Source organism: Pelmatolapia mariae, linkage group LG5 (assembly GCF_036321145.2).
Source record: "Pelmatolapia mariae isolate MD_Pm_ZW linkage group LG5, Pm_UMD_F_2, whole genome shotgun sequence".
NCBI lineage: Eukaryota > Metazoa > Chordata > Actinopteri > Cichliformes > Cichlidae > Pelmatolapia > Pelmatolapia mariae.
In genome coordinates, this window is record NC_086231.1 from 14727601 (window position 1) to 14744098 (window position 16498).

The window sequence follows — 16498 nt, forward strand, 5'->3', positions numbered from 1 at the left end:
TCTCAATGGATAAATTTCACAATAAATCACATTCTACCACCTCTTTATTTATTTTCTTTAACAAAACACAAATTTAAAAAAAAAAAAAAAAAGACCCACAGTGGATACAAATGAAAAGAATTAGCTTTGAGATAGTATTAGTAAAATCTGTGTCTCAAATGGAGTGCTTATATACAGTATTGAGTACATGCAGTTCAACTACTTGGACAGTGTACCCGTACCAGCTGCATACTTCTCATCCTCGGTTGCCAGTACAGCCTTGTATGAATACTATTTGGTCTTTATTGACAGATGACTCCTTCATAATACTTGTAGCTCGTGGCATGTGGACACTGCAGTGCTAACTCAGTGCGCTGAGTGAGGCTTCACTTCCACTAATTTAAGTCACTGAGCTGGACTCTTTGCAGTTGGTTACTTTAGAGGAAAGTTAGCTTTTGGAGAATGCACAGAAAAGCGGGGGAAGACATGGAGCAAAAGCCTCATACTTTTAATTTCAGATGATCAGTATTAAAGAAGGAAAGAATCACTCTTTTTGCTTTTCTTTTTGTGCTGATGCCCCTGTTACGTCTTATAACACCTGGGTCTTTTGGTCCTCACTCATTCCATCCTTCTCCATGCTGAAAAACTTCAGCTTGTCTTTCTTCAGTCTGTGCTTTCTCCCCACTGTCCTGATTGGCTCTTTGGCCTGCATACCATAGGAGTCCTCCATGACTACCCTTCCCCTGAGAGAGTATCTGATGTAGGACCAGGAGAGGACAGAGCCGCTGTAAGACCTAACAAACACAGGAGCATTATTAGTTATTGTTATTACACAAGCATAAAAGGAAGTCCAACATGAATGGTGCTCGAGTTTCACTCAAAGACACACCAGCACACAAGTATAAATCCAAACCACGAAGAGCCACTGCAGCATTGGCTGATTTGACAAAGACTTATTACTGTTAAACCATTTGCAGTTTATCTATCACAAATGCACTGTGCCCACCTCTCCAGGGACACAGTACACCTGGGAAAGGTACACAACAATCACGCTGGACCAATGAACTGGACTTTGGACACCAAACTTGCTTGGGCAAGGTACAGATAATCGAGCGTCATTACGCCCTAAGTTTGAATATGTTTATAAATGGATTCCCTGTTAGAGTACTCTCTGAGTTCAGTGTAAGTCGATGTGTGTGCACACACACAGGATCTTACCCATAATAACCTCTGTTCATGTAGTAGAAGATTTCTTTATAGCGGAGTGGATAGTCCCACATCTGGATGTCTGTCAGCTGACCATCAAAACCTGGGAAATCAATCACAGGCTCGCCTGACCACACATACTGAACACACACACAGGAGACAGACATAATAGAGACAATGAGAGCAATTAAAGATGATTACATAAAAATAAGTAAGGTGTCCGTATTCTTTTACAGTCTAAGCATTTATATCTGCAATGAAGGATTCATCGTCTCATCATTTTAACAATCTGTTTCTTTGCTTTTGTTCTTTCTTTGGTTCTTCTTTTCTGTCTGTTGTCATCTTTGATGATTCCCAGTTTGCACTGAGGTGATTTAAAACAGTGTGAAGTGACAGAAATTAAAATGAGCACCTCCAACAGACCCAGTAACGAAACATAACTCAGTACATCTACTCAAGCGTTTTACAGATGTACAGTTTTTCTTACAGAAGGAGGGAAAAACACATAAAACAGAAACACATGAAGCAATAACTTAAACATTCAAAATGTTTAAGAAAGTGGATGAAAACAATCCATAAGTGTAGTCTGATATATCTGCCTACAAGCCGATTTCAGCCCTGTTCTCACCTGAGACGGCAGCACCTTCCTGATGCTCATGTTTGAGCCACTGAACATCTGTACCACACCCTTCCTGGTGTCCACAGTGAGGCACACACTGGTCCAGAAGTCCGATCCGATGTTTGGCCAGAACTTGATGAGGGGTCGCAGGTTCACATAGTTGTAGTAACCGCTAAATGTCAGGCCATATGAGTTAAGGTTTACCTCCAAACTCAGAGGGGATCTGTTTGGACTGAGTGTGAAAAGCGGGAAGCCAGACTGTAAATTGTCAGCCATGTAACGCAGACACACGGACACACCTGCAGGAGGAGAGCAGGATCACAAATTTACCAAAGATGAGCAAAAACTTAACAGCTTCTTTAGTTGAATCTCATCTGAACACATGCATACAAATTTATAGCAAATTTATAATAAATACAACATACACTTGATTTACCACATTTTTGTACCTATGTTGGACTGTACTCACCTCTAGTTGGACTCTCTGTTGTCCAGGGATAGTTCCAGCGACGGTTGGTGGTCCAGGAAGGAGTAGAAAGGGGGGAGTAACGAGTGGAGCCCCAGAGACTGGTGGTGGGAGGTGTGGTGGGGATCCAGGAATGGGTTTTGTGTCTTCTGGTTGGGTAATCAGTGGTAGAAGGCGAGACAGAATCATAATAGGGTGGGTAGAAGGTTACACCTCCATAAGTACGAGACAAAGTGAACATCTTCCCTCTTAGATCTAGTGCAGAACTTCCTGGAGACAGAAACATAAACAAGTGGTCAACATGATATGATATGAAACCTTCTTTGTACTCATTAATGTAAGTGCTTTTATGAACAGTCCGTCATCCAGGATGAAGGTGGACTAGAGCAGTAATTAAAGCCAGGAATGTGACTCCAGCCTGTTTGAGACTGGACGGATGTGCGGTTTGGTTTTAGATGCAACTGTAGGATGGAAAGGTGGCGCAGAGCACCTGGTGTGCATCTGCTAATTAACCTCTCTCACCTGAGGTGCAGGGCAGGAGGGGACAGAGTGTGTGAGCACAACAGGTAGCTGTGCTGCAAAGCAAACAGTTAGTGCTCTGCAGCTGGGCTTTACAGTGGGGCAAAGGTTATCTTCTGTTTTTAGAAACTGCATAAATAAAGAGGTATGTGTGGAGCTCCAGTCCTCGCTGATGAGAACTCAGTGACACAAAGATATCAGATTTTCACTACTGTGGCAAGACGAATTCACTTTAACTGCAGAGATATATCCTTAAGCATCCTTAATATCAAGCAGCTTTTTATAAACCTCCATTTGTTCCAAAACACTGCAATGAAAGTACAAACAGAGGCTGGAAAGAAAGATCATATGTTGGGTCTGCACTTCCACAGGCCCCCCTGGTTTAGAAACTTATTCTCATTAACGAAAGAAACAAGACAATCAGTGATCGATCGATTTTACTTGCTAGCAAGGGAGGCCCCGGTCGGTGTCTCAGAAAGCACTCTGAATCCTACCGCAAAATGACCCCGACTCAGGCCTCCGCTTGCCGCCTTTTATTGAAAACAGTTACAACACACACAAGCACCTCCCATTATAAAACCCCCCAATGGTTTCAAAAGACAAGGCACTGTGTGTGTATGTGTGTGCATGTGTAAGCACGTGTGTGTATGTGTCTGTGCGAGAATGTGTGTGTGTGTGTGTGTGTGTGTGTGTATGAGTATGTGTGTTTGTGTGACCTCCTGCCCACAAAAGGATCATAAAAGCAGGAAGCTCACTACACAAGAAAACAGAACTTTCAGATAGGACGTGCCTAATAAAACACTTCAGCCTCGCCCACCAACAAACTGGCTGGAGAGGTGGTCAGAGACAAAGGAATGGCTTTGATCATGCTGCTTGAACTAAGACTTACAAATTTAAGTAACACAATGACAACATTTAACAATTTGACTCCAACACCATATCTCTTAATTGATCTGCTAAATCCAGAACCTATTTATTTATTATTACTAAAATTAAAACCCTTCTCCTCACGTTTAAAGTGAAAAAGTGTTTGTCCCGTTCCTGATTTCCTAGTGTTATTTGTCACACTTGCATGTTTCAGATCGTCAAAGAAATGTAAATATTAGACAAAGTAAATACAAAATGCCGTTTTTAATGATAATTTCATTGATTAAGGGAGAAAAGTTATCCAAACCTCCCTGGTCCTGTGTGGAAAAAGTAATTGGCTCTCTTGTTAAATCATGAATTATTGTGATTAACCACATTTTTTGGAAAGCTGAGTTTCGTTTCACTACACATACTCAGGCTTGATTACTGACAGACCTGTTGAATAAAAAAAACCACTTCAACAGAACCTTTCTGACAAAGTGAAGCACGCTAAAAGTTCTCAAAAACACATCATGCCACGATCTAAAGAAACACCTGAGAAACAAAGTCAGAGACATCTATTGGTCTGGAAAGAGTTACAATGACATTTCTAAGGCTTTGGGACTTCAGTGAACACAGCGAGAGCCATTATACTCAAATTGGAAAAAACGTGGAACAGTGGTGAAGCTTCCCAGGAGTCACTGGCCTACCAGAATTACTCCAAGGGCGCATCGATGACTCATCCAGGAGATCAGAAAAGAACCCAGGACAACATTAAGGAACCACAGACTTAATGTGTCTTCGTTAAGGTCAGAGTTCATGATTTAACAATAACAAAGAGACTGGGCAAAAATGCCATCCATGGGAGAGCTCAATGAGAAAACCACTGCTGACCAAAAAGAACACAAAGGATCGTCTCACAGTTGCCTGAAAACATTTAGATGATCCTCAAGACTAAAATACTCTGTGGACTGACGAGACAAAAAATGACATTTTTAGAAGCGTGGTTCCCATTTCATGTTGCGTAAAAGTAACACATCATTTCAGAAAAGGAACATCATACCAACAGTAAAATATGGTGGTGGCAGTGTGATGGTGTGGGGCTGTTTTGCTGCCTCAGGACCTGGAAGACTTGCTGTGATAAATGGAACCATGAATTCTGCTGTCTACCAAAACATCCTGAAGGAGAATCTGCTTGTGACCTCAAGCTGAAGCACTATTCAAGTACAACGATCCAAAATACACCAGCAGCAAGAAAAACAAAATTAAGTTAACTTTGGAGCGATCCAGTCAAGGTCCTGATGTGAATCAGATTGAGATGCTGTGCCATGACCTTAAAAAGGTGGTTCATGCTTGAAAACCCTCCAATGTGGTTAAATTACAACAATTCTGCAAAGATCAGTGGGCCACAAATTCCTCCACAGCGCTGTAAAAGACTCACTGCCAGTTATGACTGACGCTTGATTGCAGTTGTTGCTGCTAAGGGTGGCTCAACCAGTTATTAGGTTTAGAGGGCAATCACTTTTTCACACAGGGCCATGTAGGTTTGGACTTTTTTCCCTTTAATAATAAACACCTTCATTTAGAAACTGCATTCTGTGTTTACTTGTGTTTGTGTTCTTTGTTTAATATTTTAATTTGTTTGTTGATTTGAAACATTTAAGTGTGACAAACATACAAATAAAATAGGAAATCAGGAAGGAAGCCAACACTTTTTCACATAACTGTATGTGCTGAATGATTGGGCCCCAACAAAACAGCTCATAGCATTATTCCACCAGAGCACTTGGCTCTCCGGCTGCAGCGTTTCGAAAAGCAGCGTAGGAGTCAGAGCCTTCAGCAGCAGTATACACAAAATAAAAGCAACAGGAAATCTGACTGCATATCACATGGGCCTCTTTAAATATTGTTAATGAAGACAAAGGACCATTGTTATAGTCCTTTGTCTTTACTGCATGCGCATGATTTTAATTAAGAAATATTTTCACTGCTGCAATTTTGGTAATTATATTTGCATTTAACCACATTCTCTTCTGTGTGTGTACCTGTTGTTCTTGGCCATGAATCTGGTTGTTCAGATGGAGTTGGTCCACCAATCACCTCCATAATAACCATCAGAAAGGGAACAAGAAGCAGCTTCATCTTTATGCCTGACACTGAGCGTCCCTGCAGTGAAGCGTGTGAGCGTCCTCGCTGTGTGGATGTGTTTATCTCTCTGCTGCCTCTCTGAGTCTGAGCAGGCTCCACTTCAGCTCTGTAACTTTCAGTTTACTGGTTCAGACGTCAGCAGCCTGCTTTAAGTTTCATTTCTGTAAACAGAAACTCTCCCGAGTGTCCCTGCCCCCTCCTTTTCCCTTCTTTCAGTGTTGCAAGATTAGACAGATAGCAGCAAATGTGAAGTCACAGGGAGGTCACATTTTCTGTCTGTCCAGGACAAAGGGAGTTGGAAAAAAAACCTGTACAGTTGTAATGAAGTGGAAAACCATACATGGAGTCTAAAACTGCGAACAGCAGGCTGCAAACACGCTTTTTAATGCTGCGAATTTGGACATTTTAATCTAATGGGGTTGACCATCTTTTCGACACAGTAGTGGACAGTAGGGACAAAAAAACGCAGTTTCTGGCATTTAGGGGCATTTCATTTTCACCCCTCCCTGAGCCTGGTTATGACAGAGGTTTATTCCTGTTAAAAAGAGTTCCTCATCACCATCAGTCTTCACTGTCATCATCAGGCGAGCAATCACCCCCCACACCCCCCCACACCCACACAAAAAAAAGATAAATTATCTTTGGGTTGGGTTTATTGTTTATCTTTGCACTAGTTAATATTTAATTAGTCATCTGCAGGTGTTCTTATAGTTTAGACAGTGCCTACGTCTCTGAGTTTGCATGGATAACATGTAATACTTATTGTAATGTGTTTTTTATCCAAATTGTGAAGCACTTTATAACTGTGTGTTTTCAAAACTGCTACACAAATAAACTTCTTCTTCTTCTTCTTCTTCTTCTTCTTCTTATTATTATTATGTTAACATCTTTTTCTTGTATATATTTTCTCAGTCTTCCTTTGTCCTTTGTCGTGATGTTTTTGCAACTGTGTGCTTCCTTGCTATGTGCTTCCTGTATTTGCATCCCTTGTGACTTCTGGTATTTGGACTCTGATTTTATTCCTGTGTGTTTTGGGCTTTTTTGAATTTGTTTGCTTCCTGGACTATCAGCTTTGAAAGCTTCCTTTGAGTTTCGTGCCTCTCCTGCATCCTATATTTGGCTCTGCTAAAGTTAATCAACAATCCACACAGCGCAGTGTGACAGAAACTCACTGCTCAAATACTTAAAAAAAATATCAACACAAAAGCAATGGACCTGTTTTTAGAATATTTGAATAATTGATAATCTGTCAGTAATCCGGTTCAGTTCACTGAGCTGTAATTGTCTACGTGGAGGAATCTATCATGAAGAGGAGCATGTGATGCCTCATTGTGCTGTCCTGAACCGCAAACACACCTCAACCTGGCTGCAAGTTCAACACAGAGGTCATGACTGCTGTGCAGTATGAATACAGTCCATAAAGGCTGATTCCAGTCTATTTAGACTAAAATAACACTAAAAGATTGAGTAGCTCTGCTCCCCACAACAGCTTTTCCACATCATTTAACAAGAGGTAAAACTGACACATGAATCAATACTATATGGACATTCTAGATCTTAAGTTAGTTTAGCTTTCATTAAATCTGTATGTGAGCTTTTACTTCCTCTACTCAAACCAGTGCTGAACTAACAGCTTGCTGTGTCTTTCACTTCCTTAAACTCGTCGCCCAAACTTTCACACAGAGCTCCAGACACTATTCTGAGTGAATATACCAGTTTACTATGAGTACATTAGTCAAGACACATTTATTTAAGAAAGGGCACCATGTTAGGATAACATGAGCTGAAATATCAGTCCAGTAAAAAATAAGAAAGGAGAGGAGGGGCTCTCTGGAGTCAGATATTCTGTTTGGCTTGGTCTGAGAGTATCAAATAACATTTTGATGCAGAGTAATAAGTGTTACTGTTCTGTGCTGCTCATATTGGCCCATATCTCAGCTTTTGATACAGTTGGCTATCACATTCTGCTCAGTAGGCTGAGGTGCTGGGTTGATGCATGAGGATCTACATTTTCACTCCATAGGTTAACACCATTTGGGTTTGGCATTCAGGTGTAGGAGACCTGGTAAAACAAAGTGGAGAGAGGCAGCTTTATATTTGCTGCAATTTTTTTTTTTTTTAAGTTTAGAAGCACTGAATAATCTTAAGGAAATGTTGCCTCATCTTCTTATTTCTGTCACGCAGTAACAAATGTTGAGATGTAAAATCATCGCAAGTAAGCAACATATTTGAAACAGGAGCAGGAAGGCTTGAATGTGTGGAAACGTGAAGTTTTATCCTGCATGTGTGCGCGTATGTTGATGCTGCGACGATAATTCTCAGTACAGAATGCTAGAGAGCCTCATTTCATTATATTTCAGTGCGTATATTTACATCTGTGAAATCAGTAATGCAGCAAACAGATCGGTAAACTGATTGTTTCTGACACACACAGTTTTTGTAGGAGGACCACAAGTCCCACCTAACATGAAGCATGAAAACAGATCGAGCGGTAACCAAAATACATTTTTAGTTCCACATTTTGTTCTTGAGCTTTTGTTTTGTTTCCTCTGATACTTGAGCATTTTGGAAAGAGGATATAAGATTCCCAGAGGCTGTTTTCAAACCTTATGGCCACAAAATAAAGTAATAAAGTAAAAGGGCAGAACTGTGAAAATGTTTTTATGAGACTGGGTAGACTGATGTTATCTGCACACTATCAAAAGACTCTTTATGTTGTATATATATTTTCTTTCATTTTTTGTTTTAAGGTCAGAAATGTAAGAAATAATATCTCTTCCTCAGCACCTGTGCAGACGGTTGTCACATCAGCTCAGCCTGTTATCTTAGGCAGTTTTGCAACAGTAACGAAGCTTTTTGGTACAATGACAGCATTTTCTTGCTCTCTGGACATTTTAACTACACCTTTGTTCGAAAGTGTCTTACAGTGCATCACCTGCCTCTGGTAAGGTCTTATTTAAAAGCCAGTTAAAAACATCTTTTAAAATCAGCTTTTTATTAATTTCTCTTATTTTGTTTTTTTATGCATTGTTGGCTCCTATGACGTACTTATTAAGCACTCTGTAATTTTATATCTTGAAAGGTGCTTTATAAATAAAGTTTTACTTATTTACTTACTTGGAAAATAAATAACATGGCTATGTTAGAAAGAGAAATCCAACAGTGAGACAGGTCGGGTGAGGTTAGGCTGGAACACAAGACAAGATAAGATAAACCTTTATTAGTCCCACAAGTGGGAAATTTGCTTAAAATAAGCACTTTTTAGTAATACATTATAATACCCGTGACTAAGAGCATAATTAAATGTAATTTCCATGTATGTTATTTAAAATTACAATTAAGTACCTACAAATAATTAAAGCTAGGCACACTAGAAATAGTTATACTGTAAGCAAATTATGTACTGCACAAGTACTTAACTTAGTATGTACTGTGTAAGTCATTTTCGGTAGTAAATAAGTAATTTTAGTAATTACATAACTTCAGATGTTTTACAGGAAAGGAGAGACTATTCTGGAAATCATGTGAAGTACTGTGTAAGTGATTTTAAGTTATGCATAAATTCATGTTTTCTATGCGAATGAAGAAATTATTACATGGTAAGTAAATTTAAGTAGTTGATCATTTCTTGGTAATTTTTTGGAAAAAAAAAAACAATATTTCACCATCTTACATAAACTGTGTATAGTAGGAGTATACTGAGCTTTTCAATGGTTTAACCTTGCCTAAATTCCAGATGTTTTACAGATAAGGGGACACTCCTTTCCTGTACACTCATATTTGTACGGTGATTGTGAAATTTTAAAATACATAAACAATTAAGTTGGACTTGGCTCTATCATTATAAGGCGACATAGGCCTGCAAACGTTGATTGTATTGATTTTTTCTTGTAAGTTGGTAAGGGACAACAGTGCTAATCGCATTTACATCAGCAATATAAAAGCACAGTTGTAACAGAATATCCAACATGCACATCAACATACTGAATATTAAATAGAGATGTAAAAAGGCAGGACTAATCCACTTCAGACTGCAGCCCATGCCCTGAAAAAGTACAGTATTTATGAGGGGGGTCGTGGCTCAAGAGTTGGGAGTTCGCCTTGTAATCGGAAGGTTGCCGGTTCTAGCCCCGGCTTGGACAGTCTCGGTTGTTGTGTCCTTGGGCAAGACACTTCACCCGTTGCCTACTGGTGGTGGCCAGAGGGCCCGGTGGCGCCACTGTCCGGCAGCCTCGCCTCTGTCAGTGCGCCCCAGGGTGGCTGTGGCTACAATGTAGCTTGCCATCACCAGTGTGTGAATGGGTGAATGGGTGGATGACTGGATGTGTAAAGCGCCTTGGGGTCCTTAGGGACTAGTAAAGCGCTATACAAATACAGGCCATTTACCATGATGAAATAAAGGAAAATGTTTGTTTTTCTGTAAAATTACCATGAAACTGTTGATAACCGAAAAGTTTATATTTTCCACAATTTACAATATCATTTTCATTTTCTTACACAGTAAAAATGGCATTTTTTTTAAATTTACGGATAATTTCTGTTTATTTAAGTCATAAAGTAAATTATTTCTTCATTTCCTTTACAGCGTAAGCCCAGTGAGTCTTGCTGACAGGTTTCTATGACTACAGCAGAATTCCTTTATAAATTTGAGATGTATTGTTGTTTTTTCTTAAGACGTTTCATAGTTTAAAAGTAAAACTTCCAAGTAAAATACGAGATTATACACTTACAGAGTCAGTGCTTTTGCAAGTGCATTAAAACTGCATTTTTCATATTGGCCACCAGATGGCAACTCCTGTAGCTTCAAAAAGACTGTTCTGAAGTCAATGGGAAAATTAACCTCAGCCCTGACCTCTGTGTAAAAATTTCCACCGACATTTGGCAACTTCAAGTGATTATGATCGAAAAACAACAAAAAAGGCTGGTGAAACAAAGATAATTGATTACCGATTACACTGTACGGCTGCATGAAGTGAACTCTGATATATACATTAATACAAAAGAAGAAGGGGAAGGACCACCATCCATTTTTTAGCCAATGGGGAAAAGACATCTCAGCTTCACAGGACAGATGAACATGTTTTCAGCCTGGTGCAACAGTGGGATATGTGGAAACTATTTATAGCGACAAAACCAGCTTTTGTTTGTTTGTTTGGCAGCAGGCTGCAAACATGTTTATTTCTGGTTGAAATCTTAACATTTTAACAAAGGAGTTTTTGGGGACTGACTTAATTTTGAAGCCAACCAATAGAAGAACCACATTTTTTGACATGTGACTTTATTTTGTAGTACTGTATTTGATGCTGCAGTTGGGACAAAATGCAGCAGCAGGACAATTATAGAGAATTGCTGCTATCGTCTTTTCAAACAGACAACGCAGCTGTCGTGGTCAGTGTTGGAGAAAACACCACTGCTGAAATTCACACTAGTGAGTATGTTGTGTAATGAATGGAAGCAAACTGAGAGAGGGTGAGATTAGTTTGAAATATAATCACACACTGAAATCAAGCATTAAATCAAGCATGCGTTGTTAATCACTCCTAATTGTTTTGTGACTTCTGTTTATCGATCTTTCATTAAAGCAGCAGCTTGTTTTCCTCCTCCACACTGAAGAATCTCATCTTCTTTTCCTTCCGTCTACTCTCTTGCTCAACTTTTGCTCGCATGTCAAAGTTGTCCTCCAAGACTGCCCTTCCTCTGTTATTGTATCTGATGTTGGACCAGGAGATGACGGAGCCGCTGTAAGACCTCAAACCACAACAAAACACACAGTTTTAACAAGCTTTTAAAACAAAACTTAAACATTAAAAAGCAAATTTAACACAAGGCCTGTTTTAAATGAAAAAAAAAATTATATCTTTAATCTTTTCTTTTATACTGTGGTTATGATTAAATGGTCGGTGTGTGAGTTCAGCATAGAGAGCTTACCCGTAATAACTTCTGCTCATGTAGTAGAAGATGTCTCTATATCGCAGAGGATAGTCACACACCTGGACGTCTGTCAGCTGACCATCAAAACCTGGGAAACTAATCACAGGCTCACCTGACCACACATACTGAACACAGAGAAAAAACATAGAAGATGATTAAAGATGATTAAGTGATTTTGAGAATAATATTGTCTACTTTTTAAAGCCTTTTAGAAATCTGGATTACAATGAAGGAGTCATTTGAGTGTTTTCTTCACTTAGAAATAAACAAAACAAAACAAAAATGATTCTGTTGTCATTATTATGTCTTCTGTTGAAGTCTCAGGCACAAAAAGTGTGGAAAGGGGTTACTGTTCCAGCTGGTGGAGTTCAGCTATCTCAGGGTCTTGTTTCGTGAGAGACAGACTGTAATGTGATTAAGAAATGGCTGAATATTAAGGTAAAGCTCTAAGTAATGAAATATCTACTTTGCAAGTATTGCAAGTTGCCCTGTTGTCATCCGTTCTCGTAAAGTATAATCAAACTTTTGAGCATTTGAGCCGCCATGTTTCCTGCCAGGTAAATGACGCTCCGCAACGTGGTGACGTCATTCGGGGCGACTGGAATCGATAAGGGAATCATTTGCAAAAACGGCAAACAATTCCAAGGAATTGAAACAGTGGGAACCGGTTCTCAACAAGAACCGGTTTTCGATACCCATCCCTACACACTGCTTTGTTCTGTTTAGTAAATTTGTCTTTCTGTCTCTACATCTACACAGTTTTTAACATGCTGATTCTAACTTTGTCGACATTCTCACCTGATAAGGCATCACCTTCCTGGGGCTCATATACCCGCCACTGAACATCTGGACCACACTCTTACTGGTGTCCACAGTGAGGCAGACACTGGTCCAGATGTCCTGCTTAATGTCCGGCCATAAGTGCACAATGGGCTGCAGGTCCACACTGAAGGAATCATAATAGGACAGCATGAACGTGTCAAAGCTACCCTGCAGACTCAGAGAGGATGTGCCTGGACTGAGAGTAAAGAGTGGGAAGTTTGGCTGCACAGCGTCAGTCATGTAACGCAGACACACCGACACACCTGCAAGAGATGTAACAAAAACGTGTCGGACAACACATTTCCTTAAAATGATTGGAAGCAGTTTGCATTCGGCTTTGATGAATGTTTTCTTTCCTTTAGTTGGTTTGCAAGATATTTTACCTGCTCAGGATCAATGTGAATATAAACTGTACCAATTTCAACAGATCAATGTCATTGACAATGTCGATCTTACATGCTGCACAATAATATTTAATATTTAGTTTTTACTGTTATATTCACATAGATCATCGCGATGATGTTGTTTATTATATTGCTCTCTTTTTCTTTGCTTGTTTTCTCTTTTTTTCTTTCTCAACAGGTGCTCCAGGTGATTGATATATGTATTTTTTGTCTTTTTGTTTTGTTGGTTTTTGCCCCTTATCGCCGTCCCCCTTCCCCGCTCTTTTTCTTTCCCTCTTTCTTTCTCCCTTTTCTTTTCCCCAGTCAAGTCTGTCCCGTGTTCAGCAAATGAAAATAAAATAAACAATAAAAGCAAAGGTGAATCAAATAGACCAATACGGCAAGGCTGGGATGGTCCATTTGGTAAAGTAAATCCGTTGGACATCTTTCTTTGCCTTTAGACAACAATTCTGATGGCAAAAGAACCAAACGGGACAGGCAAAAAACCCAAAAAAAACAAACAAAAAAAAACAAACAGAAAAACAAACAAACAGATCAATGTCATTGATCTGCAGTGCACACAGTCATTCAGCTGCACAGGCTGGACTTCTGGATAATAAGGTAATGCTACACTGCTGTTTGTTTGTGTTTGTTTGGGTTGTTTTATTTATATTTTTGTCATGGTCCCCGTGCCTCGCTGGCAGACTTGGGGTCCGTTCTTCGTACCTCGCTTACTACATCCAAGATCAAATCATCGCGCTAACTTTGAGCTCGCTAATCCGGTTCCCCGAACACACCTGTTGTTGACGATTAGTATAGCTGGATGAAGTAATGTGAGATCACTGGGTGGCTTAAAAGGGGCTACGCATCGATAGTAGAAACATTGATCGGCAACCCTGTGATTGGTCGGCGAAGATGTCGAAGGAGCGCGCTCAGTATTTCACGGCAGCAGAGCAAGAACTCTTGATTGAGGGATTTCAGGAGTTTCAGAGTTTAATTAAAACGCAAGGGAACACTGCAAAGGCTGCAAAAGCAAGGAGAGAGGGCTGGCAGAAAGTTGCTGACAAATTAAACTCGTAAGTGATCCATGATATTACATTATATCATGTGATATTATATTATACCACATTATATTATATTACATCATATCCTCTTTCACATTAGAGCCACAACAGGACCCACTAGAACATAGGAACAAGTAAAAGTGAAATATAAGAATATTCTACAGAATGGTAATATTTATCACTTATATTGCTTTTAGTCTCTTGAAAAGAGACCCTGCAATAATCTGTTTGTTTGTTTCTAACAGCAACCAAGAAAAGGGCAGAGCAAATAAAGACAGGTGGTGGTCCTGCACCCCCTCGTCACACCCCGGCTTTTTGTACCGTGACATTTATTGACATTGTGGGTTTTTTTGTGTGTAGTTTTACATAACACTCCATCACTTTTACCTGTTCCCATGCAAGGGGTGACTGAAGCATGCACAATAAGTTGGGAGATCTATCTATCTATCTATCTATATATATATATATATATATAGAGAGAGAGAGAGAGAGAGAGAGAGAGAGAGAGTGTTAAGTAAATAACAAAAAAAGCGATATCTCTCTATGAGCACACTGTCGCGATGAGCTAAAGGATCCTGTCTATCCCGCAATATACGCTGAATTCTGTAAACTCTCCTTATCAATCTTGCACCTTCCGCAATGGGTTGCTCGCGTACAAACGGACAGGACATGGCTGCGACAGACTTCCCAAATCCACCTTCGCTTTTATAGCCGTGGTCTCTCATCTTGATTACACAAAGTAATTTACTATTACTACTCTAAAATATGAATTACATCTGAAATAATCAAATACATGAAATGGAATGATTAATAGTACATTTCCCTTTTTTTTTAGGAAATGACCTGTATGTAGCTGTATGACATCAATAAAAGAATCAAATACTGCATTATCTTTAGTTACATTGATAATATTTATTTATGGAAAAACAGTGGAGAAATATCACTGTTGCTTTCGTATAACTGAAGCGGACATACCTGAGTGGCCGCGATCTAATCCTGTTTACATAAAGTAAGCCTGCTCCCCTTACGGATCTGTTGCTATGACAGCAAGTCCCGGATGAGCTTCGGAGAACCGGGCCCTGTTTCAGAAAGCCGGTTTAGTGCAAACTCTGAGTAAGTATACCCTGAGTTAACGAAAACTCTGGGTTTTCGGTTTCACAAAGCGAGTTTAGATTAATTCTGAGTGAGTTACTATGACGACACACTCCGTGAAGCTAACCTGCCCCCTAGCAGGTTTACTTCAACTAACCCTGACCTTCTCCGCCTCTTTGTCGGAAACCTGACTGTAGGAAGTGTCAGACATGGCGTGCCCCTTCCTTGAAGAGCCAGTAGATGTTGAAGCCCAAATTCTCCGCAGAGCTCTCCGCCGGGAGAGAGTGATTAGAGCGCGTTTGGACATTTTATCATTTCCTGATGATTTTCTGTGTGAACGTTACCGTTTGTCAGCACAATCTATAATTTATTTGAATAACATCCTCAGGCCTTATATTGCTCATGTGACACACCGCGGACATTCTCACAGTTCTGTACATATTATTTGTATTGCACTACGTTTTTTTTGCAAACGGGAGCTTTCTGTATAATATTGGTGACGCTGAGCACGTTTCCAAGGCTACCGTCTGTCGGGCAGTCAGGAATGTTACAGTTGCACTGAAACGTCTCCTGTACTCGTTTGTGGTGTTCCCCGGTCATAGACCCACAAGATTTATCAAAGAGGGATTCCACAAAATTGCAGGTATCAGGATGAACAAAACCTAATTCATGATGTGGTGATACTTGAACTACTACTTAGATTTTACATTTATTTTCAGGGTTCCCAGGCGTGATTGGCCGTATAGATGGCACTCACATTCCAATCATTGCTCCTTCAGTAAATGAAGGAGACTATGTGAACAGGAAGTCTTTCCACAGCATTAATGTACAGGTACATAGTTCCCTGTAGCATTTCAAACTAACAAATTATTTCATTATAGTAATGGAGTATAGTATAGGCCAACTGCTCCGCCTCTGTGAGTGGTGGTGGTGGAGGACCCCCACCTGTTTTTCGGGCCTCCGCTTTTTTTCTGTTGGCTATAACGGGTCACATTTGAGCATACAGAGTAAGCAAATATGTACTTGTAATGTGCTCAGATAATTTCAATAAGTGCTTACAGAAAGAAAATTAATGTAGCCTCTAACTGCAATTGATTTACATAGGACAAACAGACCAAGCACTATGGCTCATAATACAATTACACCTGTTTGGACTATATTTTTATATTTCATTTTTACTTGCTGCCAGGAACGTTTGGGGCCTGTTGGGTTGCACCTGCGCTCACATCACATCACAAAATAAAATGTATAAAATAAAAAATAAAATGAAATGTAATAAAATAACGTGTTAAATGGGTGGAAATCCCTAGATAAATGTTTAAATTAACACTCACGCATTGACTCTGTCGGCTATGTTTTGCCATGCATGCTCCCTTTCTTTTGCAGCTGAGGCTGTGTTACTTTTTTTCCGCAAAATTTGCAT

The 16498-nt window shown here is 39.8% G+C and overlaps 1 protein-coding gene across 1 annotated transcript; it reads right to left on the bottom strand.

Annotated features, from left to right (window-relative positions):
- Nucleotides 1-61: 61 nt before the first annotated feature.
- Nucleotides 62-5890, bottom strand: LOC134627024 (uncharacterized). Its single transcript, XM_063472935.1, has 5 exons — nt 5681-5890; nt 2274-2540; nt 1814-2103; nt 1198-1325; nt 62-773 (listed from the first exon to the last, which is right to left on the bottom strand). Exons 1-5 carry the CDS (start codon nt 5775-5777, stop codon nt 569-571), a joined length of 987 nt encoding a protein of 328 aa, XP_063329005.1. The 5' UTR covers nt 5778-5890; the 3' UTR covers nt 62-568.
- Between the last annotated feature and the right edge of the window lie 10608 nt (nt 5891-16498).

Bases quoted from the DNA above. Each gene is read 5' to 3' on its own strand.
- LOC134627024 (XM_063472935.1), bottom strand. From the start codon at position 5,777: ATGAAGCTGCTTCTTGTTCCCTTTCTGATGGTTATTATGGAGGTGATT. The intron at 2,104-2,273 runs GTGAGTACAGTC...CTCCTCCTGCAG, and splicing joins AACAGAGAGTCCAACTAGAG to GTGTGTCCGTGTGTCTGCGT. The intron at 774-1,197 runs GTAAGATCCTGT...TGTGTTTGTTAG, and splicing joins ATGAACAGAGGTTATTATGG to GTCTTACAGCGGCTCTGTCC.